This window comes from Rhinopithecus roxellana, chromosome 12 (genome assembly GCF_007565055.1).
Source record: "Rhinopithecus roxellana isolate Shanxi Qingling chromosome 12, ASM756505v1, whole genome shotgun sequence".
Taxonomy (NCBI): Eukaryota; Metazoa; Chordata; class Mammalia; order Primates; family Cercopithecidae; genus Rhinopithecus; species Rhinopithecus roxellana.
Genome location: NC_044560.1, coordinates 52,068,055 through 52,086,402, shown reverse-complemented (window position 1 = coordinate 52,086,402; position 18,348 = coordinate 52,068,055). Strand labels below are relative to the sequence as shown.

The window sequence follows — 18,348 nt, the reverse complement described above, 5'->3', positions numbered from 1 at the left end:
AAAGGTTAAGGAGGAGTCCCAAAGCCATTGAGGGCTTAGGTAAGGAGAAAAGGCATTAGAGACATTTCGAGAAGGAGCTGCTTTAGGAAGGAAGACCCGATTGCTTGTATTTCAGGAATCAGAGAAAGGCAGACAAGCTTTTCCATGGGGCAGTGTTGCCCAGCCTAGGTAGTATTGATATATTGGGTCAGACAAATTTTGTTGTGGGGGCTCTCCTGGGCATTGTAGGATGTGTGGCAGCATCCCTGGCCTTTATCCACTAGGTGCCAGTAGCACAACCCCCCAGGTTGTGATAACATAAATATCTCTGAACATTATCAAATATCCCCTGAGGGCAAAATCACCCCCAGTGGAGAGCACTGTTGTAGGGGAAGTCTTCTTCTCATGAGAAAAGCTGTAGGAGGAGTTGGGGAACCTGAGCTACACTTCCCAGGGGACTCTGTGGATCTGCGTCAGGAATTTTGACTATGGATGGGAAAGGACGGGAAGTTGGTAGAAAGAGGTGGCTGCCAGATGTGCCATCATGAGCTGGCCCCAGGGTGCCCAGATAGAACACCCCCCATTTTCTTTCATATCTTCAGTGAAAGCATAATGAAATGCTAGTCACGCTGGAATATTGTGGAGCAAAAAGAAAGTGTGCTTTTCAAAGTAGGGTAGAACTGAGGCCAAGAGGACCCAGGAGTCCAAATGAAAGGAGGTAGGAGAAAGAGAGACGCAGAAATCACAGGCTCCAGGGACTCACCAGGACCCAGAATCCACATTTACTTCTGTCAAGTTTACCAAAATCTCTGATAAAAGGGAGATGATAACAATTTGGTGCCTTTAAAAAAATCTCTGCATTTAAATCGGAAACACATTTTCTTAGGCATACTAGTCATTCATTAAAATTTCCCCTAACTTTGAGATCAGTAATGATACTACTGGACAGTCCTGCTAATGAGAGAATCTAAATATTCCCAAGGATATTGAGACAGCTATACAACTTTCGACAAGTTAGTTACTTTCTCTGGGCCTCCATTTCTTCGTCTTCATTAATTCCATCTATATGGAATTAATAATTTCTATCTCATATCCCTGCTATGAAAATTAAATAAGGCATATGAAATGCCTGCCACATAGTAGGCATTCAACTATTGTCTGCGTATCTATCCATCATCTATTTACCTACCTATCTATCCATCCATCTCTATTAATTTTTGTTTGTTTGTTTGTTTTTTTGTTTTCAAAATGTCAGACTTGGCAGTTTTATTTTTTTATTTTTATTTTTATTATTATTGTATTTTAAGTTCTAGGGTACATGTGCACAACGTGCAGGTTTGTTACATATGTATACATGTGCCCTGTTGCTGTGCTGCACCCATTAACTTGTCATTTACATTAGGTGTATCTCCTAATGCTATCCCTCCCTGCCCTCCCCACAATAGGACCCGGTGTGTGATGTTCCCCTTCCTGTGTCCAAGTGATCTCATTGTTCAATTCCCACCTATGAGTGAGAACATGTGGTGTTTGATTTTCTGTTCTTGCGATAGTTTGCTGAGAATGACGGTTTCCAGCTGCATCCGTGTCCCTACAAAGGACAGCCCATCTCTTAATTTAATTTAATTTATGTCTTGGAGAGTAAGAGATTATATGCAGGTATGGTACCGTTAGCCCAGATGTGTGGTTCTAATGACATTTGACATCATAATTCTAGAGAGTGCTTCTGGAGATGTCTATTTAAGACATCTGGCCCCCTCAAGAAACAGATATGCTGGACCTTGATGATAGCCAGTGTCTGTATGAAAAGTGGAAAGTCCATTGAATTACACATATATTTCAGGATTTAGATGTTTGGCAATATACAGTAGAACTTTCATGTAACTGTTGGCATTTCCTACATTTTTCTGAGTGCTTTATGTCTGAGTTGATATGACAATATTAGCCTTGTTTCAGTCTTGTGAAATAGATTGATCTGACCTCAGAAGTTCCAAGAGATACCAGAAAAGACCAGGAATTCTAGAACTGCATCGTGGTTTGGTTTTTGTCTCTGTTTGAAAATAAGACCTCCTTGCTAAGCTGTTGTTGGTTAAATATCTTCTTTTCCTTAACCACACGGATATTGTTTTTCAAAAGGTCTAAAGGGCAGTGGCCTTTGGTGTCTGGAACATTTTTAGAGTATTTAGGTAATCAATACTCTGGTTACTATTTAACCACATTTGAAAGAGAATCAATTGAGTTCTGTGCGAATTTGTGTGTATCTGGGTGAGTTTCTAACATCAGATAGATCTTACAGGTCCCAGCCTGTAGACATCTTTTACTCCAATTTCCTGAATAGATAGTTTTATTCCTTCAAGGTAATATAGCGCGGCGGCTTCTGGCTGAGATGTTTGCTGTTGTTTTCTTCATCTTGTCTTTGATGACTTGTCAGCCTGGGGTAACAGCACAGGAGAAAGTGAACCAGTAAGTGGGCCATATGTCTCTGCAAAACTTGCACATAGGAATCACCTGCTGGGGAACTAAGACACTTTTATGTTTGCAGCAGAGGCTGTGTTAGAACGGAAAATAACCTCTTTTCATGTTATTGCTACTCCCGTGGAGGAGGATGGGACAGTGAAAAGACCGTGCTAAATTGCCCTACGTGTAAATCACAGCTCTAATGCTTAGAAGCTGAGTAATTCAGGGTAAATCATTTAATCTGTTTGATCCTTAGTTTCCTTAGCTGTAAAATGAGAATAATAATACCTCTTCTATAAGAGTTAATGTAGATAAAATAAGATCCTGAATATAAAATGTACTCAACTTATAGTAGACACTTAATAAATGATAGTTCTCCTGAGTGGTGCTGAACAGTTAACTTAACCCCTACTTTCTTATCTGTAAAAGAGCATCATAAGAGTACCTGTCTCATAGTTTTGGGGGAGGATAAAATTAGATAATGTGTTCAAAATCAGTTTGGGGGAAGCAAAGGACTATAGAGATGCTGGGTCATTTGATTCTAAAACTGACTTTATCTTTTGCTATGGGATAATAGAGGTAGGTGATATAGTTTCATATGTACATTGCATTTTACCCATTCTATTTTCTTGAGATTTCCAACCTAGCTTCATAATATTTTTTTTTTTTTTTGTATCTTAATATTAAGTATTTTGTGGAGCCTAAGCAGTCCTTTATTTCACCTTTGGGATAGCTTTAAAGCAATCCCTTTCTCCCAAACATTAAAGATGTTAAATAGATTTATTTAATTATAATTCTTGATAGATGATGCAATTTTGAATCATCAGTGCTTTTAAATGCTAGAGCAAGTGAGAGTTCCTTTAAGTAACAGTTCAGAAGGGAGGAAAGCATTTTTAAAAGCAGTTAATCTGTAACTTGTATTTAAAGGAAATACAATTTTGAAATCAGAAAATTCATCTCTAATAATTAGAAGATAAAGCAAGAGAACTGTGGTAAAGGAAATCTCCGCCGAGATATTCTTAATTATAAAAGCTTATCATTGTAATCCTTTTTGAAAATGAACAAAGAGTCTTGATGTTTGATGAGCTTATCAAACAAGACAGACCAGTGAAGAGGCAAATTTCAAGTCAAGGCAAAATAGAACCAATTAAATACTTTACAAAGTGCTGAAGAAGGAAATCATGAGGTCTTTGTATCTAATGCCAGTGTGTCTGACACTGACTTTGAAAGTGAAAAGCTACATGGTGAAAAGATTTTATTAGGTTCAAATTCTGGCACTGGCATTTACTAGCTGTCTGATCTCAGGTAAGTTATTTAATTTTTCCAAGCTTCATTTTCCTTACCTGTAAAATGGGAGGAAAGTAAGAACAAAAATTAAATGCATGAAAGTACTTAGATCAATACCTATTACCTATTACCTAGTAAGTGTTCAGTGAAACCTGTCACCAGTGCTTTGTGTGATTGTTATTGTTATTTTTTGGTATTTTCATTCCCTTGATGGTTGACAATAATCAGATAGAACAAATTTATAATATGCCAATTGGCATGAATCTTTCTGATCAGTCAGAGATTTTAAACTTTGTTTTTAAGTAATAGCACTCTTTTCCCCTGCAAAATAAAATTTCACATGAACTCTAACATTGAAAACAGATAATATATAGATTTACATTTTAATGGCACACTTATTTTATAAGTCCATGTTTAACGTTTGCTCATTATAAAATCTTAATTAAAAGTATGTTATTTGAAAAAAACATTTTAAAACAATGGTGATGGAAGGAAGTTATAATCTTCAGCCTCAAAATCAGTGGATCTCTATTATATATTTTGTACAAATAACACCTTTCAGTATGTATGTTGCTTAGAAGTTTTTAATTTCAAGTTTCTAATTTGCCTAGAAGTTTTAATTGCAATTCTTTTAATGTATTGGGATTTGGTTTTTACTAAGAGTGTGGCCAACCTTAGTGAATATTCCATATGCTCAAAAAAGTTCATTATTCTGTTGTTCAGTGTAGTTCCAAGTCAATTAAGTCAAGCTGGTTGTTAATGTCACTCAAGTTTTCATCTTGTTCTATTGATTACTGAGAAAAGAATGTTGCAATCTCCAACTGTATTTGTGGATTTGCCTACTTACAGTTCTATCAGTTTTAGCCCCATGTATTTTAAAGCTCTGTTATTAAATACACACACACATTCACACACACACACATCTAGAATTATTCTGACTGCTTGATAATTTACCCCCTTATTATCATGAAAGGCTTCCATTATCCCTGACAACGGTCCTTGTTCTACAACCTATATCATTTATCATTAATACATATAGTTATCCTTGCTTTCTTATGATCTGTATGTGCATGGCAAATCTTTTTCTATTATTTTATTTTAACTTATATGACTATATTTAAAAATATAATTCATGTGAACGCACATAGATGAGGCTTGCTTTAGCTAGTCTCACAATCTCTGTAGTTTAATTATAGTAATTAGACCATTTACATCAAATATAATTATTGATAAACTTTGGCTTGAGTTCGCCATTTTACTATTTGTTTTCTATTTGTCCCATGTCTTCTTTGTTTCTATTTTCTTCTTTTTTTGGGCCATCTTTTAGATTTATATTTTTCTAATTCCAAGGTGATACGGTTTTGTGGGTTTATAGATTTCATCAAATTTGAAAATTTTTGCAATGATTCATTCATATATGTTTTCTGCCCCATATATTCTCATCTCTCTTTCTGATAGTCTAATTACAGAGATGCTAGCCTGCTGGATAAAGTCCCTCAGGTCACTGATGCTCTTTCTTTTTTTTGTTGTTGGCGGTTTATTTTCTATTTCATTTTGGTTTCTATAACTATATATTTATTAATTTTTTTGTTCTGTAATGTTTAATCTGCTGTTAAGCCTATCCAGTGAATTTTAAATTTCAGTTAATATAATTTTCAGTTTTAAATGTCTCATTTGGTATCTTTTAATATCTTCTACTACCCTTCTCATTAGCTTCTTAATTCTCCTCAAATAATAGAGCATATTTACAATAACTCTTTCAAAGTTCTTGTATGCTAATTCCATTATTTCTATTTTGTTGGTCTTTAGAATTAGGAATGATTTAGTATCTAGCTTAATCCACTCATATTACAGAGAAAGAAACTGAATCCTAGAGAGAGAAGAGGAGTATTCAATAACAAGATAACTCTGATAGGCATTTACGAATACTGGCCAATTTGACCCTTATTACATTCTTCTAAGAGTGTTGTTTTTATTATCCATCAGTTGAAGGCCAACATTTTCAACCCAACTTTTCCATTAATGAAAAGCAGAATTCCTTAGGGGAATTTAAAAAACGTGGATGGGGACCCCAAACACAGAGGACAACTATCTAAGCATCTAAAGCTGTTCATTTTTGTTAAGTGGGCCTGTAGGCAGTTGACCCTAAAGAAGTTTCAATCATGATGTCCCTTTTTATTTTATTGCTTTTGTGGACATCAGAGTATATTTACCAAAGCATCTTGGGCCAAGGCCATGTGAATATTTTTAATAGTAGTCCAGACGACTGAAAATTGATGTATATTCAGGAAACATGAATTTTTAATTAATAAAAACAATTAGAGTAGTGGATGTGACTCAAAAGAGAATCATGTAATACGGAGACTTTTATTCAGGGTAACTAATCTTTAGTAACACTTCAGGTGGCATTGGGTCTGGTCTATGAAGTACAATCAATCTGGGATTAAGTCCTGGCATCACCACGTAGTGGCTATGGAACTTGGGCCAGTTGCTTCAACTTCCTAGGCTTCATTTTTTTTTTTTTTCATCTATGAAATGGAGATAATACATATTTCATAGAGTTTTTGTCAGGACTTGAGTAAGTTTATATAAAGTACTTATAGCAGAACCTGGTACATGGTAAGTCTTTAGAAAATTATTTTTATTACCCTGTTTCTCTTTTGTCAGAAATCCTTCAGAATACATCTTGGAATGCTTAAAAAATGCATAGGCTTTGGAGTCTTTTTTGGTTTGAATTCTGGCCTTGCCACTTTCTACCTACATAACCTTAAGCCAGTTATTTCAACTTCTTATGAATCTGTTTTACTCATCTATAAAATGGAAATATACTTCCTACCCCCACAGGGTTCTTGTGAAATTTTAATGAAATAACTTAAGATTATATGAGATAATATATTCGAGGTACTGTGCTCAGCACTAGGGTACAATGGTGAGCAATACAGTCACGATCTCAGTCTTCCAGAGCTTGCAGTCTAGGAGTAGGAATAAAGTGTCAGAAGCTCTATGTATATGGCGCTATGTTAGCATAGGACAGTCAGGCTAAGGAAAGCTATCTGGAGAGAATGAACTGAAGTGGAAAGGTTCGGCCAGATGAATGAGATATGATTAGCATTCTGTGGAGGAAATAACGTTCTGCAAATACTGCAGGAGAGCCCAGTACATGCTTGGAACTTAAAGTTCTGTATGGAATTCTATGTGCATCTAGCACACAGTGGATACTTTTTTGGATTTATTTATTCATTCATTCAATAAATAAATATTACAGGTGTGCTAGGTGTTAGGTAATAAACTGAACAGATAGTGTTTCAACACTCATGGAATTTATAGTGTAGCGATGGACTCAATAAGTATGTAACCAAAAATATTATCTTAGAAATTGTGGGCGTGGTGGCTCATACCTGTAATCCTAGCACTTTGGGAGGATGAGGCAGGTGGATCACTTGAGCTCAGGGTTGGTCATCCTGACCAACACGGTGAAACCCGGTCTCTACTAAAAATACAAAAAATTAGCTGGGCATGGTGATACATGCCTGTAGTCTCAGCTACTTGAGAGACTGAGGCATGAGAATCGCCTGAAACTGGGAGCTGGAGGCTGCAGTGAGCCAAGATTGTGCCACTGCACTCTGATGTGAGCAACAGAGCAAGACTCTGTCTCAAAAGAAAAAAAAATGTTTTTTTCTTTTACATTGTGATAAATACTGCGAAGGAAATAAATGGGGCCCTTTGTTAGAGGATATCAGAGCAATCTAAAGACAGGCTGATTGAGGGAATTTTCTGCGGAGGTGGCATTTAAACTGAGATGTGAAGGGCGGTAGGGAGAAGCTGGGTAAAGAGCAGGGTAAAGCAGAGGGATCACCTGTGCTAAGACTCTGTGATTGGAAGTGGCTTGTCATGTTTGAGGACTGAAGAATGAGAGCAGCATGAAAGCAGAGAAATGCCTTAAGAAGTCAAAAAATTGGGCAGAGGCCAGATCCCAGAGGACCTTAGCCACAACAATGAGAAATTTGGATTTGAGTCTATGTGTAGTAAAACACACACACAAAACAAAAATCACCGAGAGTCTTATAAAGGAAGGATATTATCTGATTTCTCATTTGAAAAAATTATCTTGATTGCTGTGCAGAGAATGGATTAGAGAAAGGTAAAGTAGAAGAAGGTCTTGGCCCACAGGAAGGCATAACAAGGAACTGCTTAAAAGAGAAAATGAATAGTTTAGATGTGGAGCCATTAAGTTTGCCATGTCTAAGAGGCATTTGATAGACATAGCAAGTGGAGAAGTTGGATAAACAAAACAGGATTACAGAGGACTAGTCTAGGTTGAAGGCCTAAATGTAGAAACATTTGCACAGATCGTGTATGAAGCCAAGGACATGGATCTTACCTTCTTAAGGGTGAGAAAAGCAGAAAGAGAAAAAGAAGAAAGACCAGACTGCACCTTGAGGAATTCCAGTTTTTGGAGGAGAACTGGCCAGAGGTAGGAAGAGAGTGAGGAGGAATTATGCTGAAGAAGTTCAAGAGATGAAAGTTCTCATGAAGAAAAAAGTGGTTAACAGACTGTGTGTTAGTCAGTTTTGTGTTGTTATAAAGGAATACCTGAAGCTGTGTAGTTTATAAAGGAAAGAGGTCTATTTGGCTCATGGTTGTGCAAGCTGTATAGGAAGCATGGTGCCAGCATCTGCTTGGCTTCTGGTGAGAGCTTTTCCTTTTTTAATTGACATATGCATGCTTATTGTGTTTTATTGAGCACCCATTATATGCCAGGCACTGTTCTGGGCCCTGGGGATATAAATGAGAAAGACAAAGTCCTTGCTCTCAGCTCTCATGAAGCTTCTGTTCTAGAAAAGTGTATGCAAAATATTTTATATACTTTAAGTTCTATAAAGAAAATAGGAACATCCTGGTGAGGACTTTTGTGCTGCGTCAAAACATGGCAGAGAAGGTAAAAAAGGAAGTGGGCACATTTGAAGGGGATCCTTCAAAACAGGAGGAGGAACCTTGCTTTATAACCACTAATTTCCATGGGAACCAGCGAGAATGAGTCTGTCTAGCCAGGACAAGAGCAGCATTAAGCCTTTCCTGAGGGATCTGTCTCATGACCCGAACACCTCCCACAAGGCCCAACACTGCCACATCGGGAATCAAGTTTCAATATGAGTTTTGTTTTTTCCCCTACTTATGACACTCATGCAATCAGCATGAGTGGAGACAAATAAACCACAGCAGAGGGCAAGTAAAACAAAACCAGACAACTTTCTACTGGATTTAGCAACATGGAGGTTGCTGAAGACTGAGCGCTTTCAAAGTTAAATCTAAAATACCTCTATTGTATGATGGAATCTCCATGTAACTGGATGGGACTGGCTCAAGATTATATGATTAGTGATAATCAGGTTTTAATACAAGCTGAGCCAATTTATTAGGACAACCCCCTGGTAATCATCAGGGTTGGGCTTTCTGACCTTCTAGCCTAGGATTGGTAGCTAATTAATTATTTTCTTTTCTAAATTGCTGAAGTGGCCACATTCTGGGTCAAGTATTTAACTTGCACGTTGCTTATTCAACTCTGGGTTTTAGACCCTTTGCCCAATAAGCTGCTCTACTTTATTTTTTTTTTTTTTTTTTTTTTTTTTTTTTTTTTTTATTATACTTTAAGTTCTAGGGTACATGTGCATAACGTGCAGGTTTGTTACATATGTATACTTATGCCATGTTGGTGTGCTGCACCCATCAACTCGTCAGCACCCATCAATTCATCATTTATATCTTGTATAACTCCCCAATGCAAACCCTCCCTCCTCCCCCCTCCCCATAATAGGCCCCAGTGCGTGATGTTCCCCTTCCCGAGTCCAAGTGATCTCATTGTTCAGTTCCCACCTGTGAGTGAGAACATGCGGTGTTTGGTTTTCTCTTCTTGTGATAGTTTGCTAAGAATGATGGTTTCCAGCTGCATCCATGTCCCTACAAAGGACGCAAACTCATCCTTTTTTATGGCTGCATAGTATTCCATGGTGTATATGTGCCACATTTTCTTAATCCAGTTTGTCACAGATGGACATTTGGGTTGATTCCAAGTCTTTGCTATTGTGAATAGTGCCGCAATAAACATACGTGTACATGTGTCTTTGTAGTAGAATAATTTATAATCCTTTGGGTATATACCCAGTAGTGGGATGGCTGGGTCATAAGGTACATCTAGTTCTAGATCCTTGAGGAATTGCCATACTGTTTTCCATAATGGTTGAACTAGTTTACAATCCCACCAACAGTGTAAAAGTGTTCCTATTTCTCCACATCCTCTCCAACACCTGTTGTTTCCTGACTTCTTAATGATTGCCATTCTAACTGGTGTGAGATGGTATCTCATTGTGGTTTTGATTTGCATTTCTCTGATGGCGAGTGATGATGAGCATTTTTTCATGTGTCTGTTGGCTGTATGAATATCTTCTTTTGAGAAATGTCTGTTCATATCCTTTCCCCACTTTTTGATGGGGTTGTTTGTTTTTTTCTCGTATATTTGTTTGAGTTCTTTGTAGATTCTGGATATTAGCCCTTTGTCAGATGAGTAGGTTGCAAAAATTTTCTCCCATTCTGTAGGTTGCCTGTTCACTCTGATGGTAGTTTCTTTTGCTGTGCAAAAGCTCTTTAGTTTAATGAGATCCCATTTGTCAATGTTTGCTTTTGCTGCCGTTGCTTTTGGTGTTTTAGACATGAAGTCCTTGCCCATGCCTATGTCCTGAATGGTACTACCTAGATTTTCTTCTAGGGTTTTTATGGTATTAGGTCTAACATTTAAGTCTCTAATCCATCTTGAATTAATCTTCGTATAAGGGGTAAGGAAAGGATCCAGTTTCAGCTTTCTACTTATGGCTAGCCAATTTTCCCAGCACCATTTATTAAATAGGGAATCCTTTCCCCATTTCTTGTTTCTCTCAGGTTTGTCAAAGATCAGATGGCTGCAGATGTGTGGTATTATTTCTGAGGACTCTGTTCTGTTCCATTGATCTATATCTCTGTTTTGGTACCAGTACCATGCTGTTTTGGTGACTGTAGCCTTGTAGTATAGTTTGAAGTCAGGTAGCGTGACGCCTCCAGCTTTGTCCTTTTGACTTAGGATTGTCTTGGCAATGCGGGCCCTTTTTTGGTTCCATATGAACTTTAAAGCAGTTTTTTCCAATTCTGTGAAGAAACTCATTGGTAGCTTGATGGGGATGGCATTGAATCTATAAATAACCTTGGGGAGTATGGCCATTTTCACGATATTGATTCTTCCTATCCATGAGCATGGTATGTTCTTCCATTTGTTTGTGTCCTCTTTTATTTCACTGAGCAGTGGTTTGTAGTTCTCCTTGAAGAGGTCCTTTACATCCCTTGTAAGCTGGATTCCTAGGTATTTGATTCTCTTTGAAGCAATTGTGAATGGAAGTTCATTCCTGATTTGGCTCTCTGCTTGTCTGTTACTGGTGTATAAGAATGCTTGTGATTTTTGCACATTAATTTTGTATCCTGAGACTTTGCTGAAGTTGCTTATCAGCTTAAGGAGATTTTGGGCTGAGACCATGGGGTTTTCTAAATATACAATCATGTCATCTGCAAACAGGGACAATTTGACTTCTTCCTTTCCTAACTGAATACCCTTGATTTCTTTCTCTTGCCTGATTGCCCTAGCCAGAACTTCCAACACTATGTTGAATAGGAGTGGTGAGAGAGGGCATCCCTGTCTTGTGCCAGTTTTCAAAGGGAATTTTTCCAGTTTTTGCCCATTCAGTATGATATTAGCTGTGGGTTTGTCATAAATAGCTCTTATTATTTTGAGGTACGTTCCATCAATACCGAATTTCTTGAGCGTTTTTAGCATGAAGGGCTGTTGAATTTTGTCAAAAGCCTTTTCTGCATCTATTGAGACAATCATGTGGTTCTTGTCTTTGGTTCTGTTTATATGCTGGATTACATTTATTGATTTGCGAATGTTGAACCAGCCTTGCATCCCAGGGATGAAGCCCACTTGATCATGGTGGATAAGCTTTTTGATGTGCTGCTGAATCCGGTTTGCCAGTATTTTATTGAGAATTTTTGCATCAATGTTCATCAGGGATATTGGTCTAAAATTCTCTTTTTTTGATGTGTCTCTGCCAGGCTTTGGTATCAGGATGATGTTGGCCTCATAAAATGAGTTAGGGAGGATTCCCTCTTTTTCTATTGATTGGAATAGTTTCAGAAGGAATGGTACCAGCTCCTCCTTGTACCTCTGGTAGAATTCAGCTGTGAATCCATCTGGTCCTGGACTTTTTTTGGTGGGTAGGCTATTAATTATTGCCTCAATTTCAGAGCCTGCTATTGGTCTATTCAGGGATTCAACTTCTTCCTGGTTTAGCCTTGGGAGAGTGTAAGTGTCCAGGAATTTATCCATTTCTTCTAGATTTTCTAGTTGATTTGCATAGAGGCGTTTATAGTATTCTCTGATGGTAGTTTGTATTTCTGTGGGGTCAGTGGTGATATCCCCTTTATCATTTTTTATTGCATCTATTTGATTCCTCTCTCTTTTCTTCTTTATTAGCCTTGCTAGCGGTCTGTCAATTTTGTTGATCTTTTCAAAAAACCAACTCCTGGATTCATTGATTTTTTGGAGGGTTTTTTGTGTCTCTATCTCCTTCAGTTCGGCTCTGATCTTAGTTATTTCTTGCCTTCTGCTAGCTTTTGAATGTGTTTGCTCTTGCCTCTCTAGTTCTTTTAATTGTGATGTTAGAGTGTCAATTTTAGATCTTTCCTGCTTCCTCTTGTGGGCATTTAGTGCTATAAATTTCCCTCTACACACTGCTTTAAATGTGTCCCAGAGATTCTGGTATGTTGTATCTTTGTTCTCATTGGTTTCAAAGAACATCTTTATTTCCGCTTTCATTTCGTTATGTACCCAGTAGTCATTCAGGAGCAGGTTGTTCAGTTTCCATGTAGTTGAGCGGTTTTGATTGAGTTTCTTAGTCCTGAGTTCTAGTTTGATTGCACTGTGGTCTGAGAGACAGTTTGTTATAATTTCTGTTCTTTTACATTTGCTGAGGAGTGCTTTACTTCCAATTATGTGGTCAATTTTGGAATAAGTGCGATGTGGTGCTGAGAAGAATGTATATTCTGTTGATTTGGGGTGGAGAGTTCTATAGATGTCTATTAGGTCCGCTTGGTGCAGAGATGAGTTCAATTCCTGGATATCCTTGTTAACTTTCTGTCTCGTTGATCTGTCTAATGTTGACAGCGGAGTGTTGAAGTCTCCCATTATTATTGTATGGGAGTCTAAGTCTCTTTGTAAGTCTCTAAGGACTTGCTTTATGAATCTGGGTGCTCCTGTATTGGGTGCATATATATTTAGGAGAGTTAGCTCTTCCTGTTGAATTGATCCCTTTACCATTATGTAATGGCCTTCTTTGTCTCTTTTGATCTTTGATGGTTTGAAGTCTGTTTTATCAGAGACAAGGATTGCAACCCCTGCTTTTTTTTGTTCTCCATTTGCTTGGTAGATCTTCCTCCATCCCTTTATTTTGAGCCTATGTATGTCTCTGCATGTGAGATGGGTCTCCTGAATACAGCAGACTGATGGGTCTTGACTCTTTATCCAGTTTGCCAGTCTGTGTCTTTTAATTGGAGCATTTAGTCCATTAACATTTAAGGTTAATATTGTTATGTGTGAACTTGATCCTGCCATTATGATATTAACTGGTTATTTTGCTCGTTAGTCGATGCAGTTTCTTCCTAGCCTCGATGGTCTTTACATTTTGGCATGTTTTTGTGATGGCTGGTACCGGTTGTTCCTTTCCATGTTCAGGGCTTCCTTCAGGGTCTCTTGTAAGGCAGGCCTGGTGGTGACAAAATCTCTAAGCATTTGCTTATCTGTAAAGGATTTTATTTCTCCTTCACTTATGAAACTTAGTTTGGCTGGATATGAAATTCTGGGTTTAAAATTCTTTTCTTTAAGAACGTTGAATATTGGCCCCCACTCTCTTCTGGCTTGTAGAGTTTCTGCCGAGAGATCTGCTGTTAGTCTGATGGGCTTCCCTTTGTGGGTTACCCGACCTTTCTCTCTGGCTGCCCTTAAGATTTTTTCCTTCATTTCAACTTTGGTGAATCTGGCAATGATGTGTCTTGGAGTTGCTCTTCTGGAGGAGTATCTTTGTGGCGTTCTCTGTATTTCCTGAATTTGAATGTTGGCCTGCCCTACTAGGTTGGGGAAGTTCTCCTGGATGATATCCTGAAGAGTGTTTTCCAACTTGGTTCCATTTTCGCCCTCACTTTCAGGCACCCCAATCAGACGTAGATTTGGTCTTTTTACGTAATCCCATACTTCTTGCAGGCTTTGCTCATTTCTTTTTCTTCTTTTTTCTTTTGGTTTCTCTTCTCGCTTCATTTCATTCATTTGATCTTCAATCGCTGATACTCTTTCTTCCAGTTGATCGAGTCGGTTACTGAAGCTTGTGCATTTGTCACGTATTTCTCGTGTCATGGTTTTCATCTCTGTCATTTCGTTTATGATCTTCTCTGCATTAATTAGTCTAGCTGTCAATTCTTCCACTCTTTTTTCAAGATTTTTAGTTTCTTTGCGCTGGGTACGTAATTCCTCCTTTAGCTCTGATAAGTTTGATGGACTGAAGTCTTCTTCTCTCCTCTCGTCCAAGTCATTCTCTGACCAGCTTTGATCCGTTGCTGGCGATGGGCTGCGCTCCTTCGCAGGGGGAGATGCGCTCTTATTTTTTGAATTTCCAGCTTTTCTGCCCTGCTTCTTCCCCATCTTTGTGGTTTTATCTGTCTCCGGTCTTTGATGGTGGTGACGTACTGATGGGGTTTTGGTATAGGTGTCCTTCCTGTTTGATAGTTTTCCTTCTGACAGTCAGAAGGACTGTCTGTTTGTCTGTTGGAGATTGCTTGAGGTCCACTTCAGACCCTGTTTGCCTGGGTATCAGCGGCAGAGGTTGCCGAAGATAGAATATTGCTGAACAGCGAGTGTACCTGTCTGATTCTTCCTTTGGAAGTTTCCTCTCAGGGGTGTACTCCACCCTGTGAGGTGTGGGGTGTCAGACTGCCCCTAGTAGGGGATTTCTCCCAGCTAGGCTACTCAGGGGTCAGGGACACACCTGAGCAGGCAGTCTGTCCGTTCTCAGATCTCAACCTCCGCGTTGGGAGATCCACGGCTCTCCCCAAAGCTGTCAGACAGAGTCGTTCGCGTCTGCACTGGCTCCTGCTACTTCCCCTGTTGGTCTTCAGCTATGCGCTGTCCCCAGAGGTGGAGACTACAGAGACAGGCAGGCTTCCTTGAGCTGCTGTGAGCTCCACCCAGTTCGAGCTTCCCAGCGGCTTTGTTTACCTACTTAAGCCTCAGCAATGGCGGGCGCCCCTCCCCCAGCCTCGCTGCTGCCTTGCGGATAGATCGCGGCAGACTGCTGTGTTAGCAGTGAGGGAGGCTTCGTGGGCGTGGGACCCTCCCGGCCAGGATTGGGATATATTCTCCTGGTGTGCCTGTATGCTTACAGCGCAGTATTGGGGTGGGAGTTACCCGATTTTCCAGGTGTTGTGTGTCTCAGTTCCCCTGGCTAGGAAAACGGATCCCCTTCCTCCTTGCGCTTCCAGGTGAGGCGATGCCTCGCCCTGCTTCAGCTCTCGCTGGTCAGGCTGCAGCAGCTGACCAGCACCGATTGTCCGGCACTCCCTAGTGAGATGACCCCAGTACCTCAGTTGAAAATGCAGAAATCACCGGTCTTCTGTGTCGCTCGCGCTGGGAGTTGGAGACTGGAGCTGCTCCTATTCGGCCATCTTGCTCCGCCCCCAAGCTGCTCTACTTTAAAAGGCAGATGGGAAGCATGCCACTTGTCCACAGCCCTATTCGAGTACCTTCAATACATTTTTGATGAAGATGGAGAGGTTTGATTAGCATGAGTGAGGTTGACAAGGTTAGAGTGACGCTAACATGTATGCCAGGCTTGTGCTTGAGATTTTACATACATGATCTCACCCCATATTCAAAATAGTCTTGCAAACAATTTTCCCTGTTTTATAGCTATAAGAAAATTGAAATTCAGTAAGTAGTAGAAATCAGATTCAAATGCATATTTGCTGAACTCTAAACCTCTTTCTTCTACATCAGTGTTTCAACTCTGTTACATAGTCTTACAGATGATGCATAAGAGAAGAAATGGCCTGTTTCCTCACAAAATTTGGGAAATGCCAGGGTAAGCAAATTAAAATGCAGAAACTCTCTGAGCCTTTAATATGTTATTGGGCATTTTAAATCTCCAAGAATGATATGGTGTATGCAGTTCATCCAAATGTATTTGACCATGGAACTTTTCTCCTCTTCCTCCCTGACCCCGGTGCATATCTCAGGAACTGGTACTCTGCAGGGTACTCTTTGAGAAACGCTGTAATAGCACCGTATAGACTTGTGCTCATTCCACAGATAAAAAAACTTAAAGTCAATTAAAGCAGCTTGCTTATAGTAGCCCAGCAGGTGAGAGGCAAACTGAAGATGAGAAGCAAAGACTCCTAAGTCCCTGTGCTCTGTATTAAATGTCTTACTGATTGAGTAGATTTTTGCCAGTTGAGAGATGCCTTAAAAATATTTTCCAAGATTTATTAGGCCATGGAATTATGAATGGCTCCTTAAGTAATTAAACAATTTATACAGTTCTTTTGGAAAGCCATTTGGCAATATGTGCCATAAGCTCTAAAATCCCTTCAATGCAGTCATCCCACTCTACAGGATAGATCTTCAACAAATAACTTGAATGCGGAAAAACTGAGGACTCAATAATCTAATTGTTTAATGTAAGGGGAGTGGAACAATGTGTATTACCAAAAATAGTTTAGATTTCTGCTCTATTATTAAGTGGAAGAATCAGGATATAAAATGTAATACTCAGTATGACCTCAATGTGTTATGAAAATAAACAGAAGAAAATATAACTAAATATTCATGATAGTAAAATCTGGGCCAATTCTTTTCATTTATAATCTTTCCCATGTTCTCTGTAATAAGAATGTATTACTTTTATAATGATCAAAAAATGAACTACATTTAAAAATTTATTGGAATAATAAAATGTTGGTCACATTGGTATTGGCTAAAAGGTTGGAGCCCTGTAACAACTTTAATGAATGGTCCTGTTGTACTTTCTGTGCTCTGGCCTCCGTGATAGCATTAGCATGTATGCCTCCATCTAGACATCATGTCACAAGGCTTTTGAAACTACAGAAATACACCACTGCTCTGTCTAGGCTTTCGCTTCCATCCATTAGTACTGTTTCCCTCCGGTGTGACACATACGCAGTCTCTATGGGCTTACAGTGACATTATCTTGACAATTCTGTGGTGAGATGCAGAAATAATGCTGGAGTCCTTTCCTGTTCCCAAACCTTCTCCCTATACCTTCTCTCTCTCCTTCCGATTATCCATGTTCCCACACTTCAAACTTTTATTATTAGAACAGTCTATTAGAAAAATGACGTGTGTAACAAACCCTGAGCCATCTGAATGTCGAGATACCAGGATCTAATTTAATTTAGATTATAAGAATCAGGTTCAAATAAATATCTCAACAATGTCACTGTCTATAGCCCAGAAATTGTTTTTATTCTTTCTCTTCCCTTCCTTCCTTCCTTCTTTCCTTCCTTCCTTCCTTTTTCCCTCCCTCTTTCCCTTCCTTCTTTTTTTCCTTTTGTAAATATTTACTGAGCACTTTCCATGGGCCTGGCCCATGATAGGTGCTGGGAACTCTGTAGCAAATATAGACAGTTTCTGCATTCATAGAGCCTAGAATCTGGTAGAGAAAAAATAAATTTTACAAATATTACAAGTTTGATAATTAAATATTGAGAAAATGTGCAGAGATTGACCAAATCATATGAAGGAGGTTTTCAACCAGTCTGGATATCAGGAAGTATTTCCCTAAGGAATTGATGTTTATGATGAGAATGAAAGATACATAGGAATTAACCAAAGTAAAGAGGTAGATAATTGGATTCATTCAGGGTTGGGATTTACAGTTAGGTGTGATCGAGGGAACAGTGGGATCTAGGTGTTTAGAATATAGGTAAGATTTTAAAGTGATGAATCATGGAATCAAAACTGGTTATAAAGGTAAATAAAGATAAGAGGGGTTCTTATTGAAAGGGAGGAAGCTTAGATGTCGAGATAATGGAGATCTCAATGAGGTTCAAGAAGAAGCGCAGTGGGAATTCCCTTAAGCATATAAGAGAGAAAGACAAGAGGCTGTGGAGCCCCCAAGTAACTATTCACAGGTGATTCATGAATGAATGACTTGGAGCAGAAGTTATTTTAGAGAGTGAGAAGGTTCAGAAGAGAAGATTATTACAGATAAAGAAGAGGAGCAACCAGAGAGTTGGATGACTCGTTTTTAGGGATGATGAGTCTCCCAGCATGAGGACAGGAATTGATGTAGGGGGAAGATTGTGAGCTGGGCAATGACGTTTTCTTTGGAGGGATGGGAGGGCTTCTGCCTGCTGGCACTGTGTTACAGATTAGAGTTTCTCAAAGTGTGTTCTGCAGACCGCAGGAAGTCCCCAATATCTTCTCGGGGACCTGTAAGTTCGAAACAGTTCTCATAATAATGGTAAGACATTATTTTACCCTTT

At 39.0% G+C, this 18,348-nt stretch overlaps 1 protein-coding gene across 1 annotated transcript in view; it reads left to right on the top strand.

The window, feature by feature from the left end:
• The first annotated feature begins 2,229 nt into the window (after positions 1 to 2,229).
• C8A (complement C8 alpha chain) overlaps positions 2,230 to 18,348 on the top strand; it is a 70,327-nt gene continuing 54,208 nt past the window's right edge. Inside the window, exon 1 of the mRNA XM_010365732.2 lies at positions 2,230 to 2,439. Coding sequence (XP_010364034.2) covers positions 2,363 to 2,439 — 77 coding nt within the window. The 5' untranslated portion in view covers positions 2,230 to 2,362. The remainder of the gene's footprint in view (positions 2,440 to 18,348) is intronic.